Source organism: Amphiura filiformis, chromosome 18, assembly GCF_039555335.1.
Source record: "Amphiura filiformis chromosome 18, Afil_fr2py, whole genome shotgun sequence".
Classification (NCBI taxonomy): Eukaryota; Metazoa; Echinodermata; class Ophiuroidea; order Amphilepidida; family Amphiuridae; genus Amphiura; species Amphiura filiformis.
In genome coordinates this window covers 22,100,254-22,119,846 of record NC_092645.1, presented here as the reverse complement: position 1 = coordinate 22,119,846, position 19,593 = coordinate 22,100,254, and the positions used below count along the sequence as shown (strand labels likewise).

At 36.6% G+C, this 19,593-nt stretch overlaps 1 protein-coding gene across 2 annotated transcripts; it reads right to left on the bottom strand.

Moving 5' to 3' along the window:
• Positions 1-313: 313 nt before the first annotated feature.
• Positions 314-18,650, bottom strand: LOC140139992 (3-oxo-5-alpha-steroid 4-dehydrogenase 1-like). Of its 2 annotated transcripts, none has more exons than XM_072161801.1 (5): positions 18,493-18,650; positions 8,370-8,533; positions 7,790-7,891; positions 5,731-5,881; positions 314-1,751 (listed from the first exon to the last, which is right to left on the bottom strand). In XM_072161801.1, the coding sequence occupies exons 1-5, from the start codon at positions 18,642-18,644 to the stop codon at positions 1,685-1,687; spliced, it is 636 nt and encodes a 211-aa protein (XP_072017902.1). In that variant the 5' UTR covers positions 18,645-18,650; the 3' UTR covers positions 314-1,684. The 2 variants fall into 2 exon arrangements, with proteins under 2 accessions (XP_072017902.1, XP_072017901.1); XM_072161800.1 differs by lacking the exon at positions 18,493-18,650 and adding an exon at positions 14,025-14,404.
• Positions 18,651-19,593: the final 943 nt, after the last annotated feature.

Sequence of the window (19,593 nt, the reverse complement as noted above, 5' to 3'; positions counted from 1 at the left end):
ATGTATGATTTCCTTCAAATTTTAAATTTGTTATTCAATACTCGAATTGCTGAAATAATACTAGCGATAATTGTTGGGAAGGGTTTCTGTCCATTTTGAGCTGAAATAACAAGGTAAAGTGAAAGAAACCATACTGGGTATTTTGGTCGTTTAGCATGTAGTTGGTTCGAATCCCTGAAGTGCGGGCTCATTTTTCCTGGTTCCTCTTTTTAAGGCGAAAGTTCCTGTTGCAAACCTATATATATATATAGAAATAGATAAACACACACGGCTGACAATGTCATCAAATACTCTACATGTCTACACAGAGCAGTTTCTCTATTCACGTTCTTCAATTTACGACATTTTATTTTGCATTGATCAAAACAAATTCATCCATTTCAAAATATCAAATATATACAAATATTACCTGAATTTTATAAAATTACATATATCTTATTAAATGATTTATATTTCATGTCCTTGTTTATATCTTACATTAAGTAGGAATTACTAGGCACCAATTTGGTAAAGCAGGTTGATGAAAATATGTGGCATTAAATTTGTTACGATAGTCTTATGTCCAACAGTTTCCATGTTAATCAATCAATCAATCAATCAATCAATCAATCAATAATCAATCAATCTGCAAAGCTATCTTTTGCATTTTAAGTAATACTGGGCAGGTCAGATAAATCAGAAAGGGTCCATCCAACTCTGAAACGTCTAGAAGCCAATCAATCAATTAACCCATCAGTAAATTCGCCAACCACCCATATTCAGTCAGTCAGTCAGTCAGTCAGTCAGTCAGTCAGTCAGTCAGTCAGTCAGTCAGTCAAACAATCAATCAATGTTTATGGTTATTGTGTTCAGAGAAACGATCACGCTAAGATAAAAATCGTTTAAAAAACAAAACAAAAAACAAAAACGTCGGAATATAATCTCCCATGAGTTGCCTGAACAGAAAATTTACATAAAAACTTCGATAGGTCCTACATGCTATTCACTGGCCATCAATTTACCCTATAGAATAATCGACCATCTGATGCAAAATGTTTTTAAAGGAAAGACCCGGCATGAATTTTTCATCATTTTCTAAACCGCTTCGTTAACTTTGTCCAATTTTTCACCTTTGATCATTATTGTTCTCTTTAATCAAAGGAATGAAATCATAACTCGACCGGCGGTTGACCACTGGTTCTGTCTGGTTTATATTGTTCTGAAGAATGGAAACTGGGACGGAACCGGCGGTCAACCGTCGGTCGAGTTTTGATTTCATCCCAAAGTTATCAAATACTTTCCCTTTCAAATGTTCTATTAGTTGTCCTAACTTTGTTCATGGGCGTACTGGACCAGAGAAGATACCTTACCCTTCCCAGAATCCTTTGCAACACAATATATCACCTCATTTCATCAGATGACACCTCCATTACTTTGTACAGGCTCCTTAAATTTGCTTTCAGTTTGAGAATTAACTGGTTAAACATGATCGCTAGTCAAGACATAAGCATATTTTGCAAGATCTGGATGAACTCTATTCATTGAGGTACATTTCGTCACTATCGAACCATGTTGCATTAGATCAAAATGGGAGAAATGCATTATGGGAAGTGTAAGATATCTTCGCTGGTACTGGGGCCATCGAGTAGAGGAAAATGTGAAGAAGGTTAAAATTCCATTCACTGTAGACACTCGTTGGATAGCATTAAAGAAGAAATGGGATGAAAGCCTTCCTCTCTGGCGGGTAGTCTTCAAACTTCTCTTGGTAAAACCTAATAATGAAAAAAACATAACATTAAGGGAAGGGGTATGAACGTTTGGACAGTATTTATTGTGGGACATTAGAGCACATCAGACATATCGAATTGCATTCTGAATACGAAGAATGTCCTTCTGATATCCAATAATTTTGATTTTTTGAAATTCGCAATGTAATACACATTTTATGGCAAATTATTAAAATTGATATTTTTGATATTTAACAGTACTTGAAGTAAACTTTATAAATCTGATGATTTATACTTAAAGTGTATGTAGGTGGGATGAAAAGCCGACAATCAATTGAAAATTTTGACCTTTCGTATTGAAGATATGGATTCTTTTTCCCAAAACACCAAAAAGAAATAGGTCTGTTTGGGAAAAAAATCCATATCTTCAATATAAAAGGTCAAAATTTTAAATTGATCGTCGGCTTTTCCTCCCAGCTAAATACACTTAAAGAATATATCATTAGATTTATAAAATTTACTTCGAGGACTGTTATATATCAAAAATGTGAAAAATATCAAATTTTAATAATTTGTCATAAAATTTGTATTATATCGTGAATTTCAAAAATTAAAATTATTTGATATCAGAAAGACATGCTTCGTATTCAGAATGCAATTCGATACGTCTGAGGTGCTCTCATGTCCCACAAAAATACTGTCGAAACGCCATAAACGCTCATTCTAGATCCCTTAAGTTCGTATGAATAAAATATACATGTGGACTCAGGTGTGTATATAAATTATAAAACATTTTGACTGTCTTGTATAAATCTTACTATAGATTTGTCTCCTGCTGCAATCAATCTATTATTAAGAGAACCCTGTCTTTGATGAACATTATGTTGTCAACATAATAAACCTTAGACTAAAAATAATTACACGTTTATTGAATAAAAGTGACACTATCTATAAAGTTTAGTAAATCTCATCACGTGTATCCATGAACTTTCCGTTGCTTATGTCTTTAAAGGGACCAGTGACATAGCCAGGAGGGATCCAGGGGCACATTGCCACACACAGAACATCTTCAGGATATCAGGTGTCATTAAAAGGACTAAAAATGAGACTAAAAACTGGTGTTCGCCTCCAAACGTGGATAAAGTTTAGGACGCTACAAACTCGGACGTCTGAAACCGCATTCAATCGACAAACCGAGGACGTTTTTCGCCATTTTGTGTGTGTATGTGTATGAGATACAATTTTACCTAGCAACTGCGGACGGTATATTTAATGCACGTTAGAGGTCGTATCTCGCAAATGCATTATCGTTTGCAGAAACCGAGGACGGCCCCTTGCACTGTGGTCCACGGTTTGTGAAATGCCATATGCGTGTCCTCGTTTGTCGGTAAACACATACGGTACGCTTTAAATCCTTACTACGCCACTGACTGAAATGGGTACATCATGATCCATAGCTTCATCCCTCAACTTACTCCAAATAAGTTGTGATTTGCATGTACCAAAGTATTCCAGCCAGAATACTTTGCATGTACCATCAGAAACCAAGGAATACATAATGTTTGTGTGCATAACCCTTCTTGCAAATTCAGTTGAATATATGAATACAAAAGCCACCTAAGTCCATACTTTGGCCAAATTGAGTTAAGCATGGGAAATTGTTGCTATACATAGGCCTGTCATATGCATGAAAGAACAACTCAAATTCATTCTCTGTGTCTATTGGGCATGTGAAAAATAGCATGTATGAAAGAATCACCCAATTCCATGATTTGAGTCTTGTAACACATTGATTGAAATCCAGTATGTATAAAAGTCCACTTGTAACACATTCATTGCTAGAGAATGACTTTTGAACAAAAAATGGGTTTAATAAAGGAAAGTGTGTGGTTTATATTACATGGCAGAATGCTTATCAACATTATACATACCTGTGTGCTTTATTTTATATTATCTTACTAGTGGTAATCTCATTCTAACATTGTTGTCTTTGTATATGATTCAAATACCACCTAAGTCCAAAATTTAAAATGAACCCCACGAAGTCCCTGAAATGCTAATCGTCATACCTAATACAGGTTAATCCACTCATTTGCACGTAAAACTTACCATATTGACCAGGTAAATCTAACTGAAGGAATTAAAATGATACACGGGTTTTTCTCTCAAAATAACTTCGCATGGACTTAGGTTGCTTTTGTATTCATGTATTCAGTTGTTTAACAAAGAAATCATCCAATTTAAATTTCTTGTCTGTCGATAGACAAGAACTACAATACACTGCAAATAATTATGACTCAACTGTCGGGTAAAAAGGGATAGAGCAATAAAATGAGTGAATAGAACTCAATGTTGATTAAATTGTACTTAAATTGAGTTTTTTTTGAATTTTGACCAATTTCACAAAAAATATTTGAAATTTGGGCCAAAATCGGGCTTTTTTATGATTTTTTTGACAAATCAGCATTTTTTGACCATTTTTGGCGCAAATTTCTCAAAGTTGGTCGAAATTCAAAAAAATGAAAAAACGGGTCCTAGATATTTTGATCTAGTTTTTAAAAATCAATAAAAAAACATTTTTGGCCCAATAATTTTTTTGTTACGATGCACGAAAAAGAAGTGGGCCAAAAACCGTTATTTTTGGGATTTTGGGCCAAAAGTGCCATTTTGGCCCAAATTTGACCTCACAGATGAACTTATCAAGTCTTTGCCATTCTAAATATGTATACTTTTATATACTTTGGACCAACAATTTAGAAGTTATGAGGCCCGAAAGTTTCCATATTTCCAGGGTTCAGACCAACCTTAACCGCTCGGCCATATCACCCTCACCCTAAAAAGTGGATGCTAAGATCACAAAATGCCCCTTTAATATGACATATCATAATCTTCACAAAGATTTATCTATGCAGCAGCTGTTAATGCTATGAATCATCCAATGATCTGCCAATTTTGTTTTCTGATTGAATACATTAGGCAGTAAAATCACTATTTTTAGTTTATTTAGTGTGATTTTCTTGCTTTATATCTGTGTTTTGGATTGATGAGGAAATTATTGTTTTTTCTTCTCTCTTTGGATTTTCTGTGGACTCCAAACCAACCCAAACAAGCCGTACAATCAAACAAGTTAACGGAATTTATAGCCTTGACGCCAAGAACGAAGATGAGCACTTGGGCCCGTGGTCATGATCAGTGCTGCAGCATGATCATTACTGCACGCATGACCACAGCTCCAGCATGACCACTGCTCCAGCATGACCACTGCTCCAGCATGACCACTGCTCCAGCTTGACAATTGCTCCAGCATGACAATTGCTCCAGCATGACCATTGCTCCAGCATGACCACTGCTAAAGCATGACCACTGCTAAAGCATGACCACTGCTCCATCATGACCACTGCTCCAGCATGACCATTGCTCCAGCATGACCATTGCTGGAACATGATTAGGGAATAGCCCTGGAAAAAAGCCTTACACCTATAATTGTACTCGAGCAGGAAGGAGGTGAAAGAGACATTCATTGGGCTATTTCTGGTGAAATCCATGATACATCCCCTTTGGAAGACATGACCTTAATCTCCTATACACAGGGAGTATGAATTTCATATTAAGTCCCCCATTCAGATTATCCCATTTTAAATTCATACTCCCTGTGTGGAAGATTAAGGTCACGTCTTCCACAGGGGCTGTATGGATTTTAACTGGAATGAGTCATTTAATTTCTGACATGTTCATTTGTGATAGAATGTGTATCATGTAAGTTGAAATTGGCATGACAATATTTTTTTATGGCAAAGGTGGCACATTTATTGAGCTATTCCGTTTTTAATCTATACACCCCCTATGGAAGACACAGCCTTAATCTCCTATGCAGGGGTGTAAATTTCAAATGGAGTCACTCATTTAGGTAACCCCATTTGAAATACCCGTAGGCCTACACATGCCTTTCTGTATGAAAGAATATTACGGTCATGTCTTCCATAGGGTGTATAGATTTCAATTGGCGTAGTTCATCTGTACGTACTTATGATGATGAAAGGCCCGTGGTCCAATATTGGAGACTGTAAAAATAGCAAACACGAACGCAGGTAGATTCCAACAAGCCACTGCATAGCCCGTCCATTCTAATGATTCCCCAAAGAAATTGGCTCCCGATATATAATCGAACATACCACCTTTAATATGAAAAGAAATAGTGAATCAGCAGGATCACTGTCACAACATTTTATTTTTACGTTTTGTTCATTCCTTATTCATACACTATTTCTTCTTTACATTTTCATTCGTTCGTTAGTAGTGACCCACTCCGGGGGTGGGGGGTGGACACTCGAATATGAAAGTGACGTTCATGTGCCCACCAGCGTATACGAATCTAGGGGTATATCAGTGTAGAAATTTTCAGAAAAAAGGGGGTCATTCGGTGTTGGCAATGTCAAAAATTAGGTGATTTTGTATGGGAGCGCCCAAATTTTCACATCATTGACAATCCAAAATAGCTTTTTACCCAATTTTTATACAGTACAAAATAGACAAAACTCATCAGGGCATTTAAGGGAAGGGGTATGAACGTTTGGACAATATTTATTGTGGGACATTAGGGCACATCAGACATATCGAATTGCATTTTGAATACGAAGAATGTCCTTCTGATATCAAATAATTTTGATTTTTTGAAATTCGCAAAGTAGGCCTAATACACATTTTATGGCAAATCATTAAAAATTGACATTTTTGATATTTAACAGTACTGGAAGTAAACTGTATAAATCTGATGATTTATACTTAGAGTGTATGTAGGTGGGATGAAAAGCCGACGATCAATTGAAAATTTTGACCTTTCGTATTGAAGATATGGATTTTTTTTCCCAAAACACCAAAAAAATTGGTCTTTTTGGGAAAAAAATCCATATCTTCAATATAAATGGTCAAAATTTTCAATTGATCGTCGGCTTTTCCTCCCAGCTACATACACTTTAAGAATATATCATTAGATTTATAAAATTTATTTCCAGGACTGTTATATATCAAAGATTTGAAAAATATCAAATTTTAATAATTTGTCATAAAATTTGTATTATATCGTGAATTTCAAAAAATGAAAATTATTTGATATCAGAAAGACATGCTTCGTAATCAGAATGCAATTCGATACGTCTGAGGTGCTCTCATGTCCCACAAAAAATACTGTCGAAACGCCATAAACGCTCATTCTAGATCCCTTAAGGCTACGATAAGGGATAAGGTTGGTCTGGGTTATGGTTAGCATTAGGGTTATGGTTAGTGTATAGGGTCAGAGTTAAGATTATAAAGCCACGGTTGTTTAGGGTTAAGATTAGGGTTCAGGCTACACTGCAAAAACAGTGTTTAGGTATCGGGGACAATTAGTGTGCACTGCAGAAAGGTAAATGTGTATTTGAACACTATAATGTAATTTAGATCCTAAAAATCTAAACACATAGGGCATAATCACATGAAATATGTTTAGGATATAAACATTAAAATGTTGAAATGCTACACATTTAACTTTCTAAACCCCAATGTGCCCCCGATGATCACTGTTTTTGCAGTGTATGGTTAGGGTTAAGGTTTCTCTCTATAAACATTACTTACAATGTTAGAAATAATTACATAGGTTGTGTACATAAACATTTTATACGTGTCGGAAAAACAGAAATATCTCTGCTGGTAAATGTGTAAATCATACTTGAATTAGGTCAAAAAAGCTGATACACTTCCCGAGTAATTTTACCCAGCGACTTGGTAATATACGTTAGATGATTTTGTGCATGTGCAAAACTAATACATAACTTCCTTTACATGGTATTTTATACATAACGTAGGGTGGCTTTCTAACAGTGTAACCTATCCATGGGGGCCAAAGGCGGCAAATTTGAAACTGAGATAAAGGCAAAAATATGGAGTAAAAAACAATAAAATACATAAGAAAATAGGCATCAAAACACTTCATAACTTTAGAACCAAGTATGCTAGACCTTTGGTGTTTTCAGTAAATGATAGCCTATTGTATGTATAATGTAATAATCACAGTAACTCAATTTTCGTGTCACAGGTTTATAGCATACCTCTTGGTATTTTATACCCGGTTTCTCCTGGTTTCCTCAAGTTTGTTAGTATTCTGTCTGATTGTATATTGATTGCCATCCCGCCTAAAAACATGCTACAACCTGAAAATGTATATAAAAAACAACAGACAATACGTTCATCATTCTCATGATTATCATCATCATCATCATCATCATCATCATCATCATCTTCTTCTTCTTCTTCGTCTCCTCCTCCTTTGTTTCCTTCATCATCATCATCATCATCATCATCATCAATATCACAACATCATCATCATCAGCAGCAGCAGGTCAGGTCATAATCCTACACTTTTAAAAAGATTGCTTAATATGAAAAAGGGAACAGCGCAAAAAAGATTAGGCTAGGCCTAAACATTTACTCAATATTGAGTGAAATTCAATAAAGTTGAGTAAATTTTGCTCAATTTTTGAGCTGTTCTCTTTTAACTAAATATTGAGTAGTTTTGTTATTTAGAGTGTAGTTTTAAAACAGGTTTCTGATTTTATATAGATGAAAAATACAAAATTGCATTAAAATTTTATTATTATGTGTAAGACATCAATCACAGTTTTTTCTTACCCAAAAGAAATCTTGGTGATATATGGTAATTAGTCTCATATACAGCAAAGTGTGTTAGGTACCGTCCTTGCATGTACCCATTATATAAACAGAAGAAGACGGCTGCTATGAATGGTGCTAATGGTGTTGGTTTGCCCCGATGCAAAAGGCTGAATATAAATGTTCTGAAAAAACAAAAGAAATATTATAGTGGCAGTGTTAATTCAATAATCAACCTTATTTACTATATACCCTAGGTTTTCTACTTGCCGAAGTTTTCCTCTACAAAGTCCACTTGCCCATATTAAAGGGGCATTTCGTGATCCACAGCCTCATCCCCCCACTTTTCCCCCAAAAAGTTGAGATTTTTACACCACTGGATACCTCTGGCTACATAATGTTTATGTACCAAATAGGCCTATTTCTTGCAGATTAATTCGTTTAGCAAAAATATCGCCAAATTTGAATTTCGTTCTGGTGCACATTGTCTACAGAGCAGTGTAATGCATAACTCGCAAACACAAAATCGGAATCAACTGAAATTTTGGAAATAAGCTTTTTTCGTGGATATGTAGGCTACTGAAAAACGTCATAAAAAGAGGATGCTAGGATCACGAAATCCTCCTTTAGGCCGTGTAAAATTAATATTTTGGTTCTCGTCCCTCCCTCCTCAATTTCTGGGATTTGTCAGATTTTTTTTTTTTTTTTTAGATTTTTCAATTTTTTAGACTTTGGAATGATTTATGAAATCTTCATACATAATAAATAAGTTTATTAGAGAACAAGCATCACTTCCAAGTCTTTTTGTGGTACTCTAGGGGGTTTATCCCTCAGAATCTCACAAAAAAAAAAAAAAAAAAAAAAAGGGCCTCATCGTTTCCTCGAGCACTGTTGGAGAAGACCGAAAACTACTGACAATGCTAATTTTACATTGGAAAAAAAAAACAAAACAAAAAACACCTCCCTCCCTCATCAATTCATGAAAATCCTCTGGACGAGAACCAAAACATTAATTTTATACGGCCTTAAGGGCTGGGGTAAGGACGTTGACACAGTATTTATTGTGGGACCTGGGAGCACATCAGACACATCAAATTGCATCCTATTATGAAGAATGTCCTTCTGATATCAAATAATTTTGATTTTTTGAAATTGGCGATATAATACAAATTTTATGGCAAATTATTAAAAATTGATATTTTTTACATTTCACAGTCCTCGAAGTCCGAAAATTAAAATCCTTTTGCAGACAGGTAACACGCATGATTAGGAAAAATTTCCAGCCGGGTTTGCTAAAAATCACCACTGCCAGCAGGAAATATGAATATTTTTTTCCGAGCAGCTTACAATTTTTATGCCTTTTGGGAAACTTTATTTATATCGTCAATACGGGAGGTCAAAATTTTCATATAATCGTCGGAATTTCGTCGCAATTTCATACACTTTAAGTACATAGCTTTAGATTTATGCAGACTTACCTAGTTTTGATGAAAATATGCATTTTTGACATGACACTCTGGGACGAATAGCTACGAATACAGCCGGAAGACAATTCGTAAAGATAACAGCTGAATGCCAATGAATGCTGAAATTTTACTCCCCGTCACTTTCACACCCAACCATTTACACATCCTTTGTTTTATTTTACACATCCTGTCACACCCAACTCATTACGACAGCAAACACCGCGCCGCTGGGAGTGGAATGCACCAGGTGCCGGGACCAGGTAGAATGCACAGCACTGGGCCAAAAATATCTCATAGCTGCTGCTCGTGTTTGTTTTGCTGTGTAGGCCTACATTAAGAAATTGGCTAATTATTGTTTTTGTTTTCTTTACTGAGGCCTACAAAAATATTGGTAAAAGATGTGATGTTAAAAGAAATTTGTTGGAACGATAAATAGGCCTATGTCTACGTGATAACAATTTAATTAAATTTGTGACAATATTTCTGTAACAGAGTATCTTCTCTGATATAATACCGTACTCGTCGTAATTATGTTTATAGGACTATCAATAACATTATAAATAAGAAATCAGATTCAGAACTCATAATCGATCGACCCAGGCGCCACAGCTGAAAGGCACCAAGCCGTGCAAAAGGAAACAACAATTATTATAGTTGGCTCAGTGATGTTAACACCCATAGGCCCCAGACTAAAATTGTGTTGAAACTAATGTAGGCATATTTTGTATTTTCACTCTAGCTCTACCTAAGTAGTGAACACGCTTACACATTTCGCTAAATGGATTAGGCTATGGGACTGTAGACTTAGTAGGGGCCTATATTGAACTAGGCCTATTTTAAAATATATTTCTGGGGAAAGAGCCCTAATTTATAATTTAAAATCTTTATTCATGAAAACATACATGTACCTGCAATTTGAAATTAAGTGCAGAAAGATTTTAATAGAAATAATTATTTGATTTCCACATTATTATTTGAAATGATATCACTGACGCTTTAATTTCAGACATATGATTTATTTTTCATGAAAATGCAATGTGACATCAATGGTCTATATGCAATGCGTGTGTATTACAGGGATGTGAGAGTTCCTTTTTTCAGCTGATTTCCTCTATTTTGCCAAAATACGTGTTTTTCTTTTATTTTCAGCCCATATTTGGCGTTTTTACCCTGATTTTACGCTGTTTTTAGTGATTTTCCTCGTTTTTGGTCCGTGGCCTCTCACACCCCTGGTACTAAATAAACTGAAGTTATGTGCATCGTATCATTATATCCACAGACCGCAGTTAGTCCGTGCACATCGTGCATTTATACTAATAATAATGCAGCAAACCTTTGACGAGCGCGACTACCGTGATGTTGCAAATTCGGCGCTAACAACGCGGACGGCGCACAGTTCATTCATAAATTTCCACTCAGCAACAACAGATCGCCTCAGCAGCCAATCAGAGACAAGTGCGTGCAACGCAGTAAATAAGCGATGTATCCTTACAATACGCGCTCGTCAAAGGTTTTCTGCATTTTAGTATAGGCCCTTGGTTTATGAATATCAATTTTCTTCAGTCAAAACGCATTCCCGGAGCACATTATAGGCCTACCGGACATATAATCAAACCGGAGAGCACCATCAGCATAATAGGCCTGCCACTTGTTTATTAGTACACACCTGGGACGGGTTTCAGGCAATCGATCATGCCTCTACCCGCGTTATAAAAAGGGTGGAAAAGTGCACAGGAGTGTGTAATTGAATGGGAGTGAAATTGCGAGGGTGCGAAATGTAGACTACGAGTTACTTTTAGTAGCTAAAATGGAGCGTGTAGTCCAACGTACGGGTTCACGGGGTCACATCACAAAACTTGGATTTATTAATTTATTTTATACTTTGAAACACTATATGCACCTTATTGATAGTTAATATAATATTTACTGATATGATACGGTACTTGTATTTGATTTGGCATCGTAAATTGCTGGATTTTCGATCCAACAGTATTGATCACTTTTGCTAAGATTATTGTACAATGAAATCACCCGCTATTTTGAGCATGGTGGTGTTCAGCATAGTTGTATGATCGCTTGCGTATTAATCTGGCGTCCCGGGTTCGATTCCCACAGACGGCTTATTGAAATTATTTAGCATCTGTTCATCTTTTTTCAATTACGAAAAGGAAAAACTATATTGCAAATCAAGATGTGTGATTATTTATAATTTATTAGCCTATTTTGCGCTCACTTTTAGTTCATACTCTTCTGTGGCTATTCCGTTTAAAGACAAACCTCCCTCTGGAATCTACCGGCGGATGGGTACTGCTGGGTGCATTCTACTGCCCTTAATTAACGATACGTAAATCCCGATTTCGACCAATGGCGTAGCTAAGGGTTGTGGCGCCCGGGGAAACAAAAAAACAAAAAACGAAATCAAATAAAAAAATATACGGGGGCCGGGGCCCGACCGACCAAAAGTTTGCGTTTTGGGGGATTTGTATAGCAAGTTGTAGGGCCTATATTAAATTGAAAACAGTCGTTTTTATGCGGCAATGTTCATTGTTTGAAATTTTTTATTTCAGATTTTTTCGGTGATACTTTAGGCCTATTTAGGGTCATGTAGCGTCTTGCAGAAATAAATCCAGACAAACTTATAAATCGCGACCAGTAGAACATGTTTTTTTCGTCGCCTAGGGCTCATAGATGTACAATCTTTTATATATTTTGTTGGTACAGAACTCACAAGGCATGAAATGTAAATAACAGACTTTGAGATACATTGACGGACCAGGCAAATATAAATAGGACTTTATTTATATTTAGAACAACAAACATTTGCACGCTATTTTGGTAGCAGTGCAGTGCAGTTGTTGTGTTTAATGGCAATATGTACATCCACAAAATCAAACGATACAGCACAGTTTGCCATAGGTCAAAGTCGAACGTATTTAAAGCAAAGCCAACACACTGAATAAAACCACACTTGCAGGCCTACTTGAAACGATGTATGTGGCCTGTGACACAACTGTTCGGATATCAATAAATTTAAATAATTTTAATACGCTCCAAGTAAATTTTTCGAGGATTGTAGAACATAAGACAGAAAATTCTCTTTTTCAGTCTGTTAATTTCCACCCTCCTAAAAAGTAGAGAAGTCAAGGGGTGGGGTGTGGTAGCCAATGAAAAGTCCTGTCACCCCCCTAATGCTGGCCGCCGTAAAATTGTAGATTTCCTAGGTCTTTCGTTGTAGGCTAGGAAATGCATGAACGTAAAAATAGGCTTACCTTTAAATGTTATCATCCCAGTATATAGTCAAATTTCTATATTCTTCATTAAATTTGAAAATTAAGAGTACGTTCACACCTAAATTAAAAACGATTAGCCCCCTACTTCCCACTTTTCCCTCCATTATATCCTGCTGGATAGGCCTATTTTTTCTGCCCCATGATTCGAAAACGACTGTGTAGTATTAATAGACTATCTGCATAAGGGACCGATCGTTATTTACGGCAGGGGGGGAATGGGTGTTTTGGCAAAAATATCGACAAAAAATTTCGTGTTCCCCCCTCGCGTCCGCTCAAAATTTTCGCGTTCCCCCTTTGTTTTCCCAATTTTCTCCATTTAAAATTTAACAATCCCCCCCTCCTGGTTCAACTAAAAATTTCAGGTTCCCCCCTCAAGACCACAAAAAATTTCGTGTTCCCCCTAAATTTACCCATTCCCCCCTGCCAAATAACGATCGCTCCCTAAGGCAAAATAAAAAATAAACATGTTTCACGTCCCTCCCGCTTCCTTTTTTGAGGTTTCCTCGAATATATTTTTATTTTTTTTTTTTTTGTTATAACTTTTCAAAAAATATGTCTAGGAAGTTGGAATGCTTTCTATAGCCTTGTTAAGATACAAGAAACATTTTAGGAAGGTTTTGCGACCATTGGAGGGGGTGTAACTCTCAGAACAACAAATAGAAAAGGGCCTCCTTCTTTTTCCAGGCATTTATTGTGTACGCTAAAACAGCTCTAAGTATGGGTATTTACACCAATTTTGCGATAAAAAATTTTAAAATAGAAAATAAAAAGCCCCCTCCTCCTCCTTTTTTCGAAAACCCGGACGTGAAACATGTTTTATTTTTTACTTGGCCTAAAATGATGAAACGAAAATCCGGCGAAATTTTTACCACATTTATTAAGCTTGTTTTAAGCTGTTTTATGTGATCTTAATTTCTTACCTTTGAAAATAATGGAAAATCATCATTCCAACAAGCACATAATTTGCAAAATTACTCAGCTGAACAGCATCGGTGTAAAATACGCACCAAACTGGCACGGCGAACGCCGGCAATTCCTGCACGAACCACGCGAAATTGGCATTGATCAACATGCCGAATTTGGTGCTCGCGTATCGCCCGTACGGGGCAGCTTCTCCCCTGGATACAGTATTTAATACCATCATACAAGCGCCGAATAACATAGCATACGCCATGTATGTGATGATTTTTTCTTCATTTTGAAGAAAAGAGACGAGAAGAGACGACTCTGTCTGCACTGATTCGCCGGCCATGTTTGGTGCTTCTGCTATGCATGTGCCTTGGTGAATAGTGTGTTTACCAATATTTACATATTGAGTATGACCATTGACCAAAGGCCCAGGGACCCGTATAATAATAACGTGAGGTCGCTATTATTGCTTGCTTCCCACAAGACTGGTTTTCATTGAGCAAAGGAAGTGCATGGTATTAAATTCAATAGTTTTCTTTCTGGTAAATTATTTTTCTGCTTCATTGAAACCACAAATTAATTAAAAGAAAAACGTCATCAAGCTTCATAAAAACCACGCACACTTTAAAAACATAAGAAAGGCAGTAAAAAAAACCCGTGGGGTAAGAGGAATGTCATTTTCTTCGGAGGGGTATAAGGCTAAGTAAAAAATAAAACATGTTTCACGTCCGGGTTTTCGAAAAAAAGGAGGAAGAGGGGCTTTTTATTTTCTATTTTTTATCGCAAAATTGGTGTAAATACCCATACTTAGAGCTGTTTTAGCGTACAATCCGTACATACAATAATACCTGGAAAAAGGAGGAGGCCCTTTTTTATTTGTTGTTCTGAGAGTTAGACCCCCTCTAATGATCACAAAACCTTCCTAAAATGTTTCTTGTATCTTAACAAGTCTATAGAAAGCATCCCAACTTCCTCGACATATTTTTTGAAAAGTTATTACTGAATTTCAAAAATAAAATTTATTTGAGAAAACCTCAAAAAGGAAGCGGGAGGGACGTGAAACATGTTTATTTTTTTTATTTGGCCTAATATTGGTGGTAACCGGAGTCAAATGTTTGTTCCTACCGTGGTTTGAAAAAATTTTATGACCCCCTCTCTAGGGTTGACAATTTTTATGACCCGTGCCGCACACACAGACCCAAAACATGCATAATGTTATAAGAAAATGTGCAGGGGAGGGTTCTACATAATGTACCACGCAGACTTTCGGATGCTGACTTTCTCGACACCTACCGGTACTTTTTGCTGTTTTTGCCACCCATCAGTATGATCAGTTACTATACCAAATTTTCACACACAAAAAGAAACATTCTCATGGTTGAAGCAAAAATTCAGATTATCCCCTCAAGACCCCCCCAAAAAAAAAAAATTCAGATTCCCCTTAAAACTTCCACCCAGGGGGGGGGGGGCACTCGAATATGAAAGTGCCGTACCTGTGCCCACCAGCGTACGAAGCTAGTGGTCTATCAGTGTAGAAATTTTCAAAGGGGGTCATTCGGTGTTGGCAATGTCAAAAATTGGGTGATTTTGTATATGGGAGCGCCCAAAAATTCACATCATTAACAATCAAAAATAGCTTTTTACCCAATTTTAGAGTACCAGATAGACAAAACTCATTTATTTATTTATTTATTTCAAAATGCAAAAAGAAAAATTCACATACTTTTTCAGGGCCCCCGTTCGGACCTACAATTATTTTCAGCCCCCCCCCCACACCTTTCTAGTGCTGTGAATGTATTGTACATTTTACCGGAAAAGCACAAAAAATGGTTAACAAATTTGGAGTAAGGGTCAAAAATATTTTCTTTCCAAGATGGCGGTAAAATGTCAAAGTTATACAGGGGTCACATTCAAAAATTGCCGCTCATGGATTCAGAAACTTTGTGTATAGTTTGAGATTTTTCCCCTATTTTTTCAGGTTTTGGGGGAAAATCTATATCTTCAATATTATATGAAAGGTCAAAATGTTCAATTGATCGTCGGGTTTTCATCCCAACTACAAACACTTAAAGTACATGCATATCATTCGATTTATACAATTTAATCATTAGATTTATACAATTTACTTTGAGGACTGTTATATTTAAAAAATATCATTTTTTGATCATTTGCCATAAAATGTGTAGGCCTATAATATCGCGAATTTAAAAAAAATCTAAATTATTTGACATCTTCATTGTATTTAAGTTAAAAGAATGTTTTCGCAGCGTGCGAAAATTTCGAGTCACCAGCCCTTAGGCCTAATAATTCTATAAGGCAAAGTAAAAAATAAAACAAGTTTCTCGTCCAGGTTTTAGAAAAAAAGGAGGAAGAGGGGCGTTTTATTTTTTATTGAAAAAATGCCCTAAATTGCCCTAATAAGACGCTTTTTATCCTTTTTATAGCGTAAAGATTAAAAGCTGAAAAACATGAAGATCGGAGAGGCTCTTTTTATTTTGTTGTTTTGAGATGTCAACCCCTCTGGTCATCACAAAACACAATTGCTTCTAATACTATTGTAAAGGCTTACAGAAGAAGTTGCAACTTCTCTAGTACCGTATACCGTATCTTTACAAAATGTTATTACAGAAAGATTGCAAAATAAAAAGAAAAAGGCAAAATCTTCAAAAAAGGAAGCGGGAGGGGACGAGAAACATTTTTTTTATTTACTTGGCCTAATGTGTAAAAATATAGGCCTAACCCCCTTTATTTCTGGTCTCAAAATTCTATGACCCCCCCCCCCCAATTCCGAAGAAAATGGCAGTCCCCTTATAATCCTCAGGCTGGTCATAGCTTTGGAGGTCCGAAAACGAAAATTTGCCGGGAAGTACCGTAAAATGGGGTAACTTCGGTCAGCGGGGTAACTTTGGTCGGTCAAATATATTTTTTTAAATGGTCATATTTCCGTACAGCAATATTGTTTTTAGTTATATTTGGTGTCAATTTGTTCAGAAATATCTTTGGAAGAAATAATAGTTGCTCATGTCCAATTTCCTCGAAATTTACGAAAAAATCAGAATTTTTGACCAAAAATGAGCATTTTTAAACATTTTTTTCAGAAAAAATAAATATCGATATTTATGAGCAAGGATGTGTGCTTGATTAATTTTACAAAGCCCTGGTCAAATGTCACAAAAAACAACAACTTGTCCATATACAGTAAAGGATGATCAATTTTTTTGATTTTTTTTCCTTCATGGAATGGACCAAAGTTGCCCCAAATGCGGGGTAACTTTGGTCAGGTTATTTTGAACCCCTAGGACACCCTTACAAAATTATTAACAAATCTTTTTCAACTTCAAGATGTAGAAGGGGATGTCATAAAAAAGAGATAATTAGAAATATAATTGGTTTCGTTTGGAAGCAGTGGTTTAAAACTCTGAAAAGTGCCCAAAGTTACCCCATTTTACGGTAGGTGGCATATAGGCCTAAATGCCGTGACGCACCCGGTCTGATAACACCCGGTAGGCCTACACGCATTGTATGCATCAAAATGATTGATGGCATTCTCTCCATCTATATCTGGTTCCATACAGCAATACGCAGTATTGCTGTCTGGTAAGCAGGTACGAATTGAGACGTCGTGAATTGAGACGTCGGAGCCGGTCAAACACAGAGAACTAGCCTACATCCCGTATCCTACTATCACTCAAACAAGCAAATCTCTTCACGAATTCACTCACCTTGCGATCCTACATCATCAGTTGAAACAAACATCTAAGTTTCCAAAAACAACTTTGTCATTCCTCAAAACTACAAGTAACTTCATTAATAAAAAATTGAAATCATACTATTACCCGTTATTGAAAATGTTGTTCGATTTATGTGAACCAAAAGAACGCACGAGTCGAGTTCAGTTTACCAAAATGGTAGCTCCTGCCTCCTGGTCACCTCAGATATGACGTCAGTATCAAGCTGCTTATTAAACGGTGGATCGGATTGGTTGAAATCAACGCCACGTTTTTGACCTTAATTACAGGGGTCAGAGATATGCATATTCATATATGAAAATAGCGGTTGCGGATATAGGCCTAGTATCATCACCGGAACTGAGAATTGCGACATTTTCGATGTTTGTACCGGGGAATTTCAGACACGGAGACTCCGCGGAGATTTCGACAAATTCGTCCAAAGGTAACCAAAGGGTTGGGGATCGCATTTTTAACTATCACTAAATGTTTCGGAATTGAGGTCGGCTAAAAAGTAGACAGTTTCGGGGACTGAAATTGGTGTAGATGTCACATTTTGAACAGTGAGCGATAAGTGACCAATTTGATGCTCAGCACAAGTGACTATCTTTACTCAGGGTACTCTCCATCCCAGGAGACTAGTAGACTATCAACAGGAACCCTGGGTAGGCCTACTTGATAAGCTTACACGTTAGTGCAGTGAAGGTTTATACTATTAATATCATGCGCAAGATCTTGCTTAGTTTCTTACCTTTGAAAGTAATGGAAAATCATCATTCCAACAAGCACATTATTTGCAAAATTACTCAGCTGAACCGCATCGGTGCAAAATACGCACCAAACAGGCACGGCGAACGCCGGTAATTCCTGTACGAACCACGCGAAATTGGCATTGATCAACATGCCGAATTTGGTCAAGGGGGTGACACTAACTTCACGGTTGTTCTATTATCAACGCAAACCTATGACAAATCCCGCTGGTTTGCTATTTAGAAAATGAGGCCAGTTATCGATCGGTTATGAATAATTAATTTCGATCCCTTTAGGGTTGGCAAATAACGACGCCGTTAGTTTTGCGAACTCTGCCTGTTCAATGCGAGTACCAAGCTTGAAAGTGCGCCAGCTAGCAGAGCAGGGAGCAATCCGGTGATGGCGCACTAGTATTTCCCATCAGGCACCAGTGATTTGTTTTTACAGAAAGTCTACTAATTTGATAATGGAATAACCTTTCGCAATAGTAATGTCGAAATTAGGAATTGGTGTCAATAATACGACGGTAGTGTATCACTTGAATTTGATACGATATTCAGCCAGCGATTTAGCGATAAAAACCCTTTGACCACTGACCTGACCTGAAGCACGTGAGGCGCCATATTCGTTTGTTTTTATTTCCTCGTGTGATAATAAATATCATTCAAACTATAGTTGTCGGCCGTGAACGTATTTTATAAATGGCCTAAGAAGTTTGTTTTTAAAAATAAGTAAATAATCATCACTCACCGTTCTATTTGATCTTGTGGATTTCCCAACACGTAATAAATTGAAATCCACTACCGGATTGCTCTCAGGTAGTAAAGCGGGCGCACTTTCAACCTTCGAAGCTTGCTATTCACTACCGGTAGTAATATTAATTAAGTGATGTCACTGATGTTTCTGGAATAGCACTTGCATCGTGCATGTATAATTTGAATGTAGCTTGCTGTATTCAATATGTGCATGCATATTACAGGAGCTTAGGTCCATCGAAAAAACAATAATGAATAATTTAGGAGATTATCAGGGGCTGTGAATAATTCTGAGTCCTGGGGAGGGTAAAATTGGGGTGAGGGTGCGATTTTGGCCTTAAAACGCT

What these genes read in the sequence shown, in the direction of transcription:
- LOC140139992 (XM_072161800.1), bottom strand. Translation starts at nt 14,356, where the DNA reads ATGGCCGGCGAATCAGTGCAGACAGAGTCGTCTCTTCTCGTCTCTTTT. An exon ending in ATTTTCCATTATTTTCAAAG is followed by an intron (nt 8,534 to 14,024) that starts GTAAGAAATTAA and finishes TTGTTTTTTCAG; the next exon opens with AACATTTATATTCAGCCTTT. An exon ending in CGGGTATAAAATACCAAGAG is followed by an intron (nt 5,882 to 7,789) that starts GTATGCTATAAA and finishes TTCATATTAAAG; the next exon opens with GTGGTATGTTCGATTATATA.